The sequence below is a fragment of the Pimephales promelas genome, chromosome 1, assembly GCF_988280905.1.
Source record: "Pimephales promelas chromosome 1, fPimPro1.hap1.1, whole genome shotgun sequence".
Lineage (NCBI taxonomy): Eukaryota > Metazoa > Chordata > Actinopteri > Cypriniformes > Leuciscidae > Pimephales > Pimephales promelas.
The window spans coordinates 29385646-29402006 of record NC_142769.1 but is presented as its reverse complement, the minus strand read 5'-3'; the positions used below and the strand labels follow the sequence as shown (position 1 = coordinate 29402006).

The 16361-nt window shown below is 37.5% G+C and overlaps 1 protein-coding gene across 2 annotated transcripts; it reads right to left on the bottom strand.

Moving 5' to 3' along the window:
- Nucleotides 1-1072: 1072 nt before the first annotated feature.
- shrprbck1r (sharpin and rbck1 related) lies at nt 1073-16238 on the bottom strand. 2 transcript variants are annotated; one of them, XM_089129424.1, is made up of 14 exons: nt 15767-16238; nt 12317-12491; nt 12078-12161; nt 11737-11878; nt 10716-10806; nt 10267-10594; nt 9709-9821; nt 9326-9499; nt 5966-6126; nt 5755-5866; nt 4840-5019; nt 4588-4686; nt 4268-4411; nt 1073-3436 (listed from the first exon to the last, which is right to left on the bottom strand). In XM_089129424.1, exons 2-14 carry the CDS (start codon nt 12342-12344, stop codon nt 3356-3358), a joined length of 1737 nt encoding a protein of 578 aa, XP_088985550.1. In that variant the 5' UTR covers nt 12345-12491; nt 15767-16238; the 3' UTR covers nt 1073-3355. The 2 variants fall into 2 exon arrangements, with proteins under 2 accessions (XP_088985550.1, XP_088985549.1); XM_089129423.1 differs by having other exon boundaries at nt 15386-16224.
- Between the last annotated feature and the right edge of the window lie 123 nt (nt 16239-16361).

Genomic DNA, 16361 nt, shown 5'->3' with positions numbered 1-16361 from the left:
AGACAGATCAATTTCCACGACTAACTTTACATTATTTCCACTCGACGTCACTGGCGCTGCCATTCTGCTCTCATCTGAGGTAAAAAAAAATGTCCCGTGGTGCGCGTGCACGGTGCACTCCCCTAATCTGATACTGTGGGCGATATTTTCAGCGCCCCCAAACCATAAAATTTGACGGCGCTGATTGGCGAAATATAAACTTTTTTGCATAGCAACCGGGGAACCATTGGCTTAAATTCCAGCACTGTGGGGCTGAGCGAACTGGCGCCCTGAGAAGACAGCCTATTGGCTATACTACTACACCAACATGATAAAAGTAACGAAAGTGAATGCAAATATCATTCTGGTGAGTTCAAAACACTTTTAAAAGTAAAACCATTATTAGCATATAATTAACACAGATTATTTTTCAAAATGATAAATTATAATATATATTAAAAAAAACAGACAAACAGGTCGGAGGGAGGGCGGCGCCCCAGCGCCCTCTATGGGCGAGCCGCCCCTGCTTATGGTGGTGGGTAGTCGTGTAGAACATTTCATGTGTTGCTAATCTTGCGTTGGCGTGATCTCAAACGTGTCATTCCGATGATGACAATTTGATTGAGTGACGTTGTTCAATTGATTGAGTGACGTTGTTCAATTCGTTTCCCTGTGGGAGGGATCAGGTAGCAGAGGGGAGGGGGGTGTGTGTGGAGAGGCGAGATGAGTTTTTCAAAACTTCCCTCCCGTTTCAGGCTCTCTCGACCGATTTTCAACATCGTATACTACAGCTTTAATGGACTGTCTGCTTAATATCTGCTAACACTTTATTTTGTTGGTCCCCAACAGACATTCAACTGACTGTAGGTAAACTTGGTGACTACAAGTAAACGTATTCTCCTAACCCAAAGCCTAACACCTAACCATAACCTAACAGTCTACTATAATATACTAATACTCTAATGAGAGTTACTTGACATGTAGTTGAAAAGTTACTTATAATTAGTAGAACGTCTAAAGTGACTATCAAAATAAAGTGTAACCTTGCATTTCAATTCCAGCAGTGAATAAAGTACAAAACAGTTTGATACAATGCAGTTTGTAATTATTTATTTTTATTTTTAAGAACCAAACATGAAGCATGTTAAATTAAACCAAATATGTAAAGAGAATTTCTTTACACCTTTAAATATTGTAGCGACAAGGTCTCAGTACTGTAATCTGTAAGGCACTCTTTAAGACTTGCAAACCCTGAGGTCAGATTATTCTACTGAATTAAAGTGTTAAGATTTCTGCAGATGTGCGGACCTTTACATTTTCTGTCATTCACTTTTTATCTGTGGTACACTCTATTCGAACTTCATAGTGCACATGTTTGAACATAAGCATTTTATTTTACAGTATGTGCACTTACGTGTACAGTGTACTTAGGAAAGTACTGGTTAATATACGGTAACAACAAGGGTTAAGGTTAGGTGTAGGGGTAGGTTCAGGGTTTGTACCAAGTTAAATACCCCTGTTATTGCAGTTACATAGTAGGTACATGAGGAACAAGACTGTAAAATAAAGTGCTACCGAGGTTCCTAATCTTTATCATGAGAATGGACGCACAGGCCCCTCATTGAAGACTGTTTTACAAGTACAAACACACTGCATAAATTCATTGGGTTCTCAGTTAAAATGTCAATATAAATGCTTTGTGGGAAAAGGTAAACGAAAACCTTTCATATTCTTTTCTTCATAATGATTTATCATTATGTTTTAGATAATGACTTTGACTCATGGAAACATTTTTGAAATGTTCATTTAGTTGCATAAGTAAATGCTTTGGGTGCTGACATTTTTTTTTCAGTGCATAGATTCAAAGCTTTGGAAGTGACATCATTCCTTTGGCTTATATCAGGCTTGTGAACTTCCCACACAAGCCTCAGGTCCTTGCTCTTGACCATTACTACTACTCAACTTAGCATAGCATTGCAATGTAAAACTAAAACAACTCTAAATAGCTGGGCTATTAACCACATCCAACTTACAAACAAACTATAACATCTGAAATTAACTATACTCAATTGTGTTAAACTTACTGAACAAATGTGCAACATACAATGCACAAAATACAATATCTCTTTGTACGTATGAAATGTGGAGGGAAAACACTGCACACATAAATTATACTGGATCAAAAATCTACAGCAACATACAGTACATTATGCAAAATAATAATTATGTAACACTGCAAAACAACTGCTAATGTTAGTGGTTACAAGACTTGGAGACAAAAACAGGCAAGAAAAGGCACTTTCAGTAACACGTCTTAACAGTGTAGTATAGTTTTAAGATTAAGACAAGACAAAAGTATTTGTGTAAGTGCATTGTAACGATTCCCTTGTTTTCATTCTTATCGGCAGCTTCAGATAGCTTTATTTTTCTCCTCCGGAGATCATTTGATCAGATTGGTAAAAAAGTTTTCATATATATACAGTATGTTAGGGCTGTCAAACGATTAATCGCATCCAAAATAAAAGTTTGTGTTTACATAATATTTGTGGGTGCACTGTGTATAATTATTTTATATCTATAAATATACACACATGCATGTATATTTAAGAAAAAATTGTATTTATATATAAAATATTTATACTTATATATAATATAAATTATATATAAATCTATACACAGTATATACATGAAAATATTTCTTAAATTCATACAAGCATGTGTGTGTATTTATAGATACAAAATAATTATAGACAGTGCACCCACAAATATTATGTAAACACAAACTTTTATTTTGGATTCGATTAATCGCTTGACAGCCCTAATATATATATATATATATATATATATATATATAATATCTTTTGTTTAGTTAATCACAATGTTTATGATTTTGGCTATCTAGAACGTTCAATTTTGTGTTGCTTAAACACATCACAGTTTTACACGAGCGATTTACCAGTGATCTGTTAACCTGTTGACTGAATCATCAAAAGAATTAGTTGAAGGAATAATTCATTTCCAAACCACTAATTCAAGCACCTTAATTCAAGTAACGATTCTGTCTTAAATAACTGTGAATAGTTGTAGCTTGGTAACAGTCTAAACGTTTTTGCAGCCGATTCGAAATAAAATGCTTTCATAGTAGAGGTGATATTTGTTAACATGCAGTTGAGTGAATTTAAAGCTTTTCTGTGAATTTCTTGAAATTATTTGCAATATTTGTTGTACAACAGACCTACACATTTCTATATTTCAGCATCAGAAAACTGAACTGAAAGCTTACACAGGTGGACAGTATATGTCAGTTCACATGCCATGTAATACACTTCCCTCTCTCTCTTACATGTACCTCCTTCTGTGTCTGCTACTCATCCCTTTAGTGACAATTTTGACATTTTGGGTGGCATCTCTGTTTGTTGACATTGCAGCGGCAGCCTCCACTTGTGTCTCCAGGACCCTGAAGTGAGAAAGACATGAATCTCTGTTTCCAACTATTAAATATTTACAATTAACAATGATTCTTCGAAATCTATAGAGCTGGTAAGTCCCGCCCCTTCCGCTAACTCTGCTGGACCTCTAGGTTGAAAAATCCTCAATGCAAGTGAATGAGGGGGAAAAAAAAAAATTCTAATCCCGTTTGAATTTTGCAATGAATGTGAACATATGTTGTCTGTGAATTTTTTTATATAATGTTTTGTGTAAAGAATGCTACAATTTAGTGTGTAGAATTTTCATACGGTTAGACTTTGTGTGAGAGCACTTTGTGGACTACAACTCTTTCGACGTGTTTGATATACATCACACCCACCAGCCCACGGATCCCGCTAAACATGCCTGTGTCTTTGGTGCACCTAACCGCCTTCTTTCAGGTAGAGGACAAACTAGTTGAGCGTGGTGAAAACCGTGATTTGTGGAGGGAAAATGTGTTATGCGGCGACGTCACATATGCGACGTGTAGTCTTTCTCGTTATGTCTATTCCACAACTGCTGGCCAAAGAATCATACAATATACTGTCAAACTATATAAAAAATTCACAGACAACATATGTTACATTCATGGCACAATTCAAACAGGATCAGAAAATAATTATTTTCTCTCATTCACTTGCATTGACGCTTTTTCAACCTAGAGGTCCACTTTTCCATGATGACTGTCCATCGTGGAATGGTTTAACTGCCGGAGCGTGGTTTTTAGAAAACAACCTACATTACGCACTATGCTTGCTCTTGTTTTCTTAGAGAAGATACCCAATGGAGCAAGAGAGTAAAGCTTATATTCCAGTCTTACTTTAGGCCCCCAGCGTGGTCCTCTGGTGACCCAGCAGATCTCGGTGTGGCAGACAGTACAGCGGAGCCAATCGCAGCCCTCCTTCTTCTGCACAATGATGCCACACTGAGGGCAATGCATCGCCTCCCCAGAATTAACAAGAGTCTGTTCATGTGTGAGTGAGGGGATAGAAGACAATAAAAAGAGAGATGAACATTTAGCACTTTCAAATGAAATAATGCAGTGGGTTTAAGATGATGTCATCTGAAGAACATGCCAAAGGACCTTTCTTAACATGAGCTTTGATATAAGAAAAGGATCTGGAGTAGTACGTGTCTGACCTTCAGCAGGTCTCTTGTTCTTCGAGCTGCAGAGTCATTGATGGCGCGAGCTGCTAGATCATCCTGATATTGCTTACAGTTCATCCCTTCATGAATGGCCTAAGTAAAGGAAAAAAAAACAAAATATGTTTATATGTTTAATATGCCAAAGTCATTCACCTCCTATTATAACAAGAATCTAACAGAGAAACAAAAACCTAGAGTACATTCTAAATATAATTATGTCAGTGTGCATTTGACATGCAGACATACCTTGCAAAGCAGGCAGTTTTGTTTTTTGCACACTGGGCAGTGGAAAGTGTTGACAATATCTTCATAAACACACCAGCCAGGGCAGTCTGCAGTGGCACAGTGATAACTGCCCTCACATCGGGACTCTGCAACAGACAGACCCCTCTGCAACCAGCGCTCATAATCGTCTACTGACACCAGCTGTGCGGGAGAGAGCGTAGAGGGAGGACATGCGAGGCATAAATTGGTTAGTTTACTTGTACTCAGAAGTGGTGTAAAAATACTTCAAAATATCACTCAACAGATTCATAAAGATATTTTGTTCCATGATGCTGTATAAGCACATTATTAGCAAAAGAACAGGCCAAGTGTAAAGCAGTGTTATTGTAGTAATTTAACTAAAACCATAAAGAAACATTTCCGGTAATAAAATAAGCCTTAACTCAAATGAAATATGAAAAACACTTCTCATGAAACATTTCTCATGTTTGTTTAGTTTAACTTACTTTAAATATAAAAAATGATTAAAAACTATAACAATGATAAAACACAACATAACTAAAACTTTTTAAACTGAAAATATAAAAATAATTCAAACTATTAATAAAAACTGTAATAGTGTCAGCTGTTGGAAATGATGTGGGGCTAATGAGGCCAACCATTATCATAATTTTTGTGGAGTGTCAGGCAAGATATTTGCCTATAAAAAAAACAGAATTTAGAAGCCATTTTTTGAGATGGCGCTTCCTTTAATTTGTAAATCTCTATATTTGTGTAACTTTTCATTTGATGGGTGGAACAACAAAGATACGAAACTGATGTTAATTATCCCAATAAGGTAATTACAAGAAAATGGTTACAGTTGCAGAATACCATTCTCCTGTAGTTTTGTAGACAAAGCAAATTAAAAGCAGCAGAACAAATGGAAGTTCTCACAGCTCTGATTTCTCTTTCTTGCAAGATGCAGTCGCAGGCGTAGGCCTCGTCTCTGTATGGACATGCCACCTGAGGGTCCTCCGACATCAGAATCATAGAACGCAGGCATTCTCTACCCATAGAAAAACAGTTTTCTTACCTACTGCATGACAAATACAGAACAGTAAATGTAAATGCACACTCGGAGCGGCACACTCTCACTCTTCCTCACTTGCAGAAGCAGTGGAGACACTCTCGGAGTAGGACTCCCTCGCCAGACTCAAGCTCCACATAGCAGATCCTGCACTCCACTCTCTCTGGGTTAGGAACCAGATCCTGTCCGTCCATCTGCACCAGACGTGCAAAGTTTTCCCTGCGCTCTGCTTCTCTGGCCTACAGACACAAAAAGAGAAGCTGTAAGAACTGAAGAGAGAGCCTGTGTGAGGTAAACACATAGCACATGTGGTCACTCCTGACCGGGGTCTAATGCCTACAAGATCCCGGTCGTATTCCTGAGAGCACGGAGTTTGAAATTAAAGCATAAACTAGTGTTTATATTACAAATTTGAATTTAGAAACAGTGATGCATGAGAAGAAAAAAAAAACTATCTGACAAAATATAGAAATGAAAAGTATATATATATATATATATATGCTGTTATTTTTAACCATTTTTAATCATTAAAAATTCCTGAAAAAAGTATCACAGGTTATAAAAAAAACTGCTATAAAACGGAACACAATTGTTTCCAACATTAATAATAAATCAGCATATTAGAATAATTTCTAAAAAATCACGTGACACTGAATATTGGAGTAATGGCTAATGAAAATCCAGCTTTGCGTAACAGAAATAAATAAATTATATAAATTTAGATAAAAGTAATAGCATCTATATAAGGGATGTCTGCAGATCTGTACACCATTTTACATATTTTAAAAACATTTTAATAATTTTTATAGTATAATAATACTTTACTATAATGTATTACTATACTAACACAAAATTACACAACGTACATGTAGTTAACTAGAATAACTCTGTAATAATTCTGTAAATACATGAACACTGTAAAACAACATTATAGCCAAATTACATAAAAAAATAAATATATGCTCTTGCAATAAATAAAATTAAGCTTACCAAAATGTTGTGATTAAATATATTATGTATGAAATACCTTACACTTTTATACTCTAAACCATACCAGAACTGTAAATAGAAAAAACGTCACACACCTAGATCTAAATGGTATATGTACCTATTAAAATACCTTTATTTGAGTTTGTCACATAGTTTGTTTGCATAGCCATTTGTATTTCTTCATTTCAAGGCTATTTTACATGACTAATCATCAAAGATTCAAGCCCAAATTCATACAGACAAACAAGTCATGCTACGTTACAGCCCTAACTCAACCATTGAAGAAATGTCTTCCTCTGGTTCTTTATCACTCACACTAGTTCGGCCTACTCATTTAGCAGATGTTGTATCCATAACACATTAATTGCCATTACTCATTGAGTAACTTACCGAATGTTCTCTCATTATATTTGTCATATAAATAAATATTATTATGCTTCTAACCACAGAAGCAAAAATTACCTCTACCTACAACATTTTCACAAATTCATATGTTTAAGTGCAAAATTCTGTAGCAGAAAACATGTTTATCAGATGTATTTACTTAGCATGCATGCATTTACAGAGTCAAAGGTTTTTGCAACACTGTCCACATAGGTTTAGATTTAAACCTAAACTATTTTGCTTTTCTTCTTCATTCCATGTTATGTTAGTTTTAACTTTGATGTAAAATTCACATTGCTTGTGTGAGACCAGCTGCAATCTTGACGTGATGTAGGATAAGTTACTTCTGTGGACGTGGTAAGCAAAAGTTGGTGTTTAATGTTTAACAAGCACAAACGTGCATTGATGGATGACCCATCACGGAAAAAAATATGCAAGAACAGTTAAAAACAGTTTCTCTTATTTCCGAGATCTTTAATCTCTGAACTGAAAACTGTCACTTCAAAAATTTCAAGACTAGAAAATAATTCAGATCTTGAATATATGAGTGTCAAACTATTTTACAAGAATTTGTCAAACAATATAAGACTGTGCAAGAGCTTTGCAGTCATTTCTTCATCTACTTACAAAGATATACAATACATCATCTGAAGCATGAGGCATTTGCCCATTAATAGAGTATGTACCTGAATAAAGTTGTAAACTTTATTTTAGTTGAGACAGCTCAACAATTGGGGGTGGGGGCATCTTATTAGACCAAGTGAAGTAACAGCATCATACATTTATTTGCCATAATATTATCAAAATTACTTCATGTATGGCTGCAACATGGATTATTTACAGTGTTTAATAACATTGTTGTTTTTAAAATGGGTCAAAATGTTTAGCTTTTACAAGTGGTCTGAAAAGGTGCTATTTGAATAGATGAGCTTGACATGGATCAAATTGATTAGCAGTAAATTATTCAGGCATTTACAAGTTGTGCAGTATACTGGAGGGTGTTGGTACGGAAGTTGTATTTGCAGTATGAGTGTGTCAAGACTATGGAGTGTGTGTGTGTGGGCGAGTCAGTAGTCCTGGTCGAGGTTGTGCAGTAGTGAGTTGTTGCCCCTCAGCTCCTCTCTTCTCCCTTTCTCCTTAAAAAGAAATAGAGACAAAAGAGAAGAGATTCAGACTGAGGAGTCAATCAGAGCTCACAAACCCTAAGAGATCACTAAAAGTAGCTCCTGAATAGTGGTTAACCAATATGGGCTTTTCGATGACTGATGACAATTTTTTAAAAAAATATGGGTCGCCGATGGGCAATACAAGAAAAAAAAATTTAAATATTAAAAATAAAACATTTTAAGGATAGCAAATGTGATGAAAAAGTTTATTGAAATTAAATTGTTGAACACTTAAACACTTTAAAGGAGCTGTATGTAAGATTGTGGCCAAAACTGGTACTGCAATCACTTTCGAATTACTGTAGAGCGGTGTATCCCCTCCCCCTCAACTCCGGCCGGGGTTTGACACATTTGTATCTGCAGCTGTGGTAACTAGAGCAGAGCTGGCAACTCGGATGCTGCAACACTACTGACTTTGTGATTGGTAGATTGGTGGAGGGTGGAGCATCAGACCAAAACACAACATGACAGTCGAGGGCTGCAAGTATTTGAAATGAACATGATTTCCTATTGTATAGTGACATATCAGGGCCATTTTATGATTATTTGAAATAAGTCTCTTACATACAGCTCCTTTAAATTTATTCGAATAAAGTCGGCATGAAATGAAAACTTATAAATACAATCAAAATAACTATGTTGACCAAAGGATTTTGTCCTAAACTTGTGTGAGTGAGGATGTAAAATGTTCGGTGTGCATGAGCGGTATAAACCAAAAGCAAAAGAAAGATGCCAATCTCATCTGTTCACACTCATTTCCACAAGCATCAAAACAGTGGAATATTCTGGTGGAAGCAGGCAGAAGTATTGTGTAAAATATGCTCATAGCTTTCTCAATTATTTAAACTAAAATCAGCTCTGAGTCTGGGCAAGTATGCGTGTATTTTGCAAGCCTCACCTGTTGGTATTGTCTTATTGCTTCCTTTTCCTGCTGAATGCGTCGTAACTCCAGAGCGTCTGGTCTGTAGTTGCCGGGAACAGTGTAGCCTTCAGGTCTGTCTGCGCTACACATTTCACAGCCAGGACGTGTCGGTTTATTAATATATGTACAAGTTGGGCAGGCCCATCCCAGCTACATACCCACAAAAACAAATACAAATAAGCACCATAATCTCATCATACAAGTACATCTATGCATTTAGAATATACTTGCTGTTTTAATATGTATTTTTTGTTCATGTATTTCACAAGAGTTATTTTAAATATTATTAAAGACTCAATAGTATGAAATGTTAGCACTTTATGTTGTAGGAAAACTTATTCTGTGCGTTAACATGGTACCTGTGTGCTTGTTCTTTTGGGCGCCAGGGCTTCATTCAATTGCGGGAGCTCAAGGTTGATCAGGTCACGGATATCGCTCAAACCCAACCTCTCTGTTCCACCAGGACTGTTGCCTGAGAGTTATATACCAAAATTGTAAATTGACTAAAAAGACTTTATACACAAAAGAATTGAGAATGAAATGATTGGTTTGGTAGCCATTTCTTATAATTTAGCAGAAATTCCCATTAATAGACCATTTCACAAGATGTAAACAACACTGGTCCAGAAGCACTTCCTGTTTCAGTTTTTTAACACTACATAAAAGCTGGGATCAAATGCAACCAACAGAACATTTAAAACTGAATCAAAAAGTTAAACAAACATCTTTAAGATGTTTTCTTTACATGTGAAATAAAGAAAACAGTTACAAACTGAAACAGGAAGTGTTTCTGGACCAGTGTTGTTTACATCTTGTGAAATGGTCTATAATCAACAGAATTTAAGTAAATGCATGTCAGGACTTTGATTGGTGGACTTTTGTGGTCACGGTGTGTATTAGTGTCTGCGCATACACACTCAGAGTATTATGGCTGCTATGAAGTCTCGTAGGCAGAGTGCTGTATGGCCTTGAGGCGGTGTTCAGAGTTGCTGGCCCATTGGTTACTGCTTCTTGGTGGGGCGGATTAGACGTTGGCACCAAAGCTGGCATGAGTAAAGCACTTTGCTGATCTTGTTGGTACAACCCTCGACTGATTCGAGCCTGACGGGCAGAAATGAGATAAAGGAACGCAGTGTCGCCATCTCGCTGAACTCCATAAGAAGCAAGAGAGCGATGATCAGAGCACAAAGACTGGCCGATGACCCAGCGCTGCACACGCGGATGAAAACCATAGTCTGCGAAGACCTTACAGGGCAAAAACCAAAGCTAAATGGTAATTACAGTAATTCTGAGAATCACACGGCATTGAAAAATGGTTGATGTATGTTTATTTGATTGATGGTTGTTAATGTTAATCTGCACCAACCTGCTGTTTGAGAGCACCAATTGTGGAGTGGGGGAAGACGTTCACTGTGACACAACAAGAAGAGGATGCATCCTCTACCACCACAGCCAGGCTGCATGATAAACCAATGCATCAGCTGAGATCAGAATGGCTTGGAAACATATGTGTGTACATGTAAAAATGTGTGTATTTGTGTGGTTGGATGGATTATCAAATGAGTTGGTGTAAATTAAAGGGATAGTTCACCTAAGAATTAAAGTTCGGTTGTTCCAAACCCGTGACTGACTTTCTTCAGTGGAACATAAAAGAAGATATTTTGAGAAGTGTCTAAGTGTTTTGTGTCTTTTTTTAAAAAATATCTTCTTTTGTGTTTCACAGAAGAAAGAAAGTCACAGTCAACAGTTTTGGAACAACATGACATGAGGGTGAGTAAATGAAGGAATTTTTATTTTTGTGTAAAAGATCCCTTTAAATGTTACTTTTAAAATAGTAAAAACAGATTTATGAAACATGCTTTCAAACTGTGTCCTAACCAGGTCCAATGTAGCAAGATTTCAGCAACGCAAAATGTCTCTGTCGCTCTGAAGGCAAAAACGGGGCATGACGTGACATTTAATTCCAAAATACAGCCAATCAAAACTGTTTCTCTCTGTTTGCCTGCATTCTCTACAAAAAATGTTTTTAGAACTTTTGGGAATTCATTTGACATTTAGTTTTCAAATCGAAGCTCCCCTCACCCTTGTTTAATTTTTCTTTTTTTTGCCTTAATCCAGATAGGACAATAAAGAGTGTGGGTGGGGGATCAGAAAGGACCTCAAGCTGGGATTTGGACTCGGGTCACCGAAAGCGCAACCACTGTGGATCAGGGCTAACCATCACAGAAATCAAAAACCAGTGCCTGACAAAATGTAATGCCACTTGCAGCAGCTGGACAGAGGCACAGATTATCATGCAATAGACATCTTTTATCGCTTGTCGCTATGAATCTGGTTAGGACACATTGTTAAACTGATGGGTGAATGTTGGTAAACGTGTATTTTACCTAATTTCAGTGTCAGTGTAATTATGTTTAGAGGGCTGAATGCTCAGAGCAGCTCTCTGTTTAGCTAAAGATGATGCACAGACAGATGCCGCCCGAACATCACCCGCCTCTATTGCGCTAACCAGCTCCGCACATATCTCCTCTAGAGAGAAAAGAAGAAAGACAGAAAATGAATAAGGACAAGAATGAGAAAGTTGGATGGGAAAGGAGTGGGATAGAGGCTAGAATTGGAAATGGAAGCAGTTGTCAGCATAATAGACAATTGACACGTTGTTTATTGTTTGGCAACAGGGTCAAGCTGTTCGTGAGCAGAAAATTAATACAAGAAAACAAATGACTACCTGTACATGGCTTGGGTGCATTGCTCTGTGAATCCAGAGGCTGGGGAGGTAGCTTTCCTTCTTCAGTGGAGGAATGAATCGCCACTGAAATAACGACCAAGAGACATAGGGGTTTATAAGCACAGAACCAACAGTAAAAGTCAATCGAAAATCAAAATCATTATATAAAACTAGAGAAGATGAATAAACGAACAGAACTGGCAATAAATAGCTGGGAGAAAGCAGAAGGAAAAGCAAACCTCTATGCGCTTCACGGAGCGATGACATCACCACAGTGGCCCACTCCTGAGCTTCCTGCTCACAGCGGAAGTTGAAAGTGATACGGTCATGTGGGGGTGTTGCCAAACTCAGTTCATGGCACTGTGGGGACTTGACTTCATAGCGAACAGTCTTGAGGTCAAACTCAGCAATTGACTAAGTGAAAATAAACAAAGAGAGACACACAAATATGATGGGGACTTGTTTTACTTTAACAAAACTCAGTGATTTGACTACTGAAATGATATAGTCCAGGAAATATTTATCTATCACAACCAAATAAAAAAATAATAATAATCAAAAAAATGAAAAAGAAAATGTAAAAATATTTATATTGTTATGAAATAGCATTATAATAATTTGTTGCATAGCCTATCTGAACATTTCTATACTTTTAATGCTAGTCTTTTAGAGATGCACCGATTGATCAGCTGGTAACCGAAATTCGCAGATTTTAACGTGATCGACCATGAGTCATGACAAATATCAAATGCACTCGGCCACCGCATGATTAACATTGCGATTCGCGCAACATCAGCATCCCACGTGCACACGGAACGGAAGCGCGAGCAGCACTTTTCGGCGTGCATACATTCACATCGGGAGCAGGAGCGTCGCGTGAGCAGCAGTGAAGCGGGGGTTTCGGTGCCAAATCTACTTTTGTTGTGCTGCTCACGCTCAATTAAAGAGAAAGCACACTTTTGATGGACAAATTAAATATGATTTCACACAAAAAATGCCTAAATGCAAAATATTTAAGATATATTTTTTTAATTTGTATTTATATGGTGTTTTATATATATATATTAAAAACAATCGGCTAAAATCTGTATCGGCTGGTCAAACTCAGTGAAAAAACGTAATCGGCCTAGAAAAATGTTCTGTGCATCGCTATAGAGACAGTAAAAGAGAGCCTAAGTCCCTCCCCTCCGCTTCCGGCTCATGGGACTTTATTTCGGAAAAAAATATGTATAGACCATTTTGGTCTATACATATTATCGGCAGGTTAAACTCAATGAAAAAACAGCAGGTCTGTATTGGCAGGTCAAACTCAATGAAAAAATGTAATCGGCCTAGAAAAATGTTCTGTGCATCACTATAGAGACAGTAAAGAGAGCCTAAGTCCCTCCCCTCCGCTTCCGGCTTAACACTACATAAAAGCTGGGATAAAATAGAACCAACAGAACATGTAAAACTGAATCAAAAAGTTAAACAACAACTTTAAGATGTTTTCTTTACATGTGAAGTAAAGAAAACAGTTACAAACTGAAACAGGAAGTGTTTAATCCTGAATTGCACATGTTATTTGTCAATTTAAAAGACAATTATGAAATTCAAGAAAGTCGCAGTTTGTCATAAAACAGAAGAGTAACATTTAGTTTTATGTGAAAATCGCTTAATGAACTACATCTCCCGGGAGGCGAAACAACGAGCAAGATCCATTGCTCGTATGTGTGCAGTCTGGTACAAACACTCAGGCATGACGGCATAATGTTACGATTATAATGTAAGACTACAGAAAAAATGACAGATGTTAGTGTAAAGTTAGCTTCATTCATTGAGAGAAAATGTGCACCTTTGGGGTCTGCAGTCTTTGTAATTATGTATTTACACAGTCTTAAGGCCCTTGCACACTGAGTCGTGAAATTTTCGTATTCGTGATTCGGTGGCTCTGAATTGTAAAAATACCATTCAAACTGCTTGCTACGGATGCGGAAAACACAGAAAATAGAACCCGATCAGATTTTTTTTAAATGACGGATGAAAGTTTTGGAGACTTAATGTGCAAGGGCCTTTATACCTCAAGAGTTTTAAACCAAACTGCGACTTTCTAGACTTTAAAATGTATATAGACTATTAAATTGACAAACATCATATGTGTAATTCAGGACACAATTCAAACCAGATCAAAATATTTGTTGTCTCTCGCCATTGACTACCATATAATATTTCTTTCCGAAATAAGGTCCCATGGTGGTCGACCGGAAGGGGAGGGACTTAGGCTCTCTATAATGTGTCACAATAACACAATATGATGTTCACCTAGGTTTTTTTATTTAATCTTTATTTAACCAGGAAGTCCCTTGAGACTGAGTCTCTTTTCCGAGAGAGACCTGATGCTTTATTTATATATTTCTACATTTGCCATAGTATTGTCGATGGGTTCAATAACACATCCTGCAAAAGGGGGGTCTTGGCCAGAACCTAGTGGTATTATTTGGTGGGCCTTGTCATAGAAAAGTTTGGGAACCACTGACCTAGCCTATTTAAAATGTATCATCCTACTGATTCAAAAATTTGGCAATTTTATTCTTCGCCCATTTCATTCTTTTGTTTTTATCATAATTTGTTACATTCATTGGGTACATGTTGTTTTGCAAAGGTAACACTGATGAGAATGTAATGATTTCAAAATGATATTAATTCTCTTTGGGATCTCAAAGACCCTGGGTATGAAACATAATATCCGCATGCTATGATTTTCTGAACTAGTTTATAAACTGTAGCAGATTGTAGGGTGTAGTAGCTTGTCACAGTGTCCACGCATAATATTCCTGGATAACAACCACACTTTTGAAAGAGCATTGCCTGCATAGTTGTAAAACAGAGGGATAAAGGTACATGTATTCGAATAGGTTCTATTATTATTATTTACATTAATGTATATTTACCGGGGTCACATAACGAAGTCCATAATTTGACATAATGGACAGATTCACTTTCTCTCAATCTGTCTCTTACAGCAAATGAAGTGATTACAGAAATTAAACGTGATAAGTAGCGTGAAGACCGTAAAGTTTACTTATGACTCTCAGCTCACTAACAGATATCGGTGGTGGAGGGTGAATTTCAACAACAAAGAATGGCAAAACAACATGTGATTCACTCGTGTGTGAACTCTATCTCAGCCACAGGGAAGCGCTATATAATGACTACGCAGATACTTCTGGAATGAATATACTATCGATGTATATTTTTCCCCCTAAACTTTTATCCAGTGTTCAAAGCACGGCAGACTGAGACTTCGGGCAAGTTCGACATTTCCTCACCACACTGCGTCCAGCCGCTGTTCCGCTGATGTCCCGTAACGCAAGGCGGAATTCCCCTGCCTTCCCCGGGTCCATGCTCAGCTGAAGACGGAGAGATTCGTCTCCGGCGCCCGGTAGACAGAGTGGACGTATACCGGAGTGGCATACTGACACCTTCACTGACATCAAAACAGTGCAGCAGGCCGACTGCGAGGCCTCATGGCCGAGATGAGACGACGAGGACTGGGCCGGCGGAGGTGTGTGAGTCCACCCGCCTGAGCTCAGCGACATGCCGCTGCCGACTGACGGGATAAATCGTGTTGACACCCCAGTCCCAGCCGGGTTTTGCTCGCTAATATGAGGCTGGGATATATCCTGTAACTCTCTGATCCGGACACTTACCCAGAAGTAGCGGCCTTGTCATCTTTGTTTTAGTTTCAGGTGGAGGGCAGTCCAGCCAGCGTCACAGCAGGAAGAAACACGGCTCAAACGGAGACAGACATTTTACAACCTACGAGAGGCGCTGCGCCTCCTGTTGAAAACACGCATTCAACTGCTTTCTCATCTAGACTAGGGGATATCCCAATTTTCCACGTCAAGCTAAAAACAATTCTCACTAACATAACTGTAATGCAACTGTGGTGATTGATTACAATACAAAAATACTGTTTTGGGTTAATGCTTTCATGACCACAACTACAAATACCACAGCTAAACCATGATTACTTTAGTAAAATATTTTACCATCCATGTCTAGCTTACTGCCTGGTTTTGTTCATGTTTCTCTATTTGTACAAATACGTAGGTCTGTGAATTACGTAATAATTGTGCAACGAAACGGCAACATTAATTGATTTAGTTAAAAATCTTTATATTTACATCTTTGGAATGTATTGTTTATTCATTTTGATTCAATATGATAAAATTATTTTTAAAAACACGTTAAAATAAATAACAGTAAGAAATCGTCTGCTTTAGCCAAGTGGATAGAAGTGCT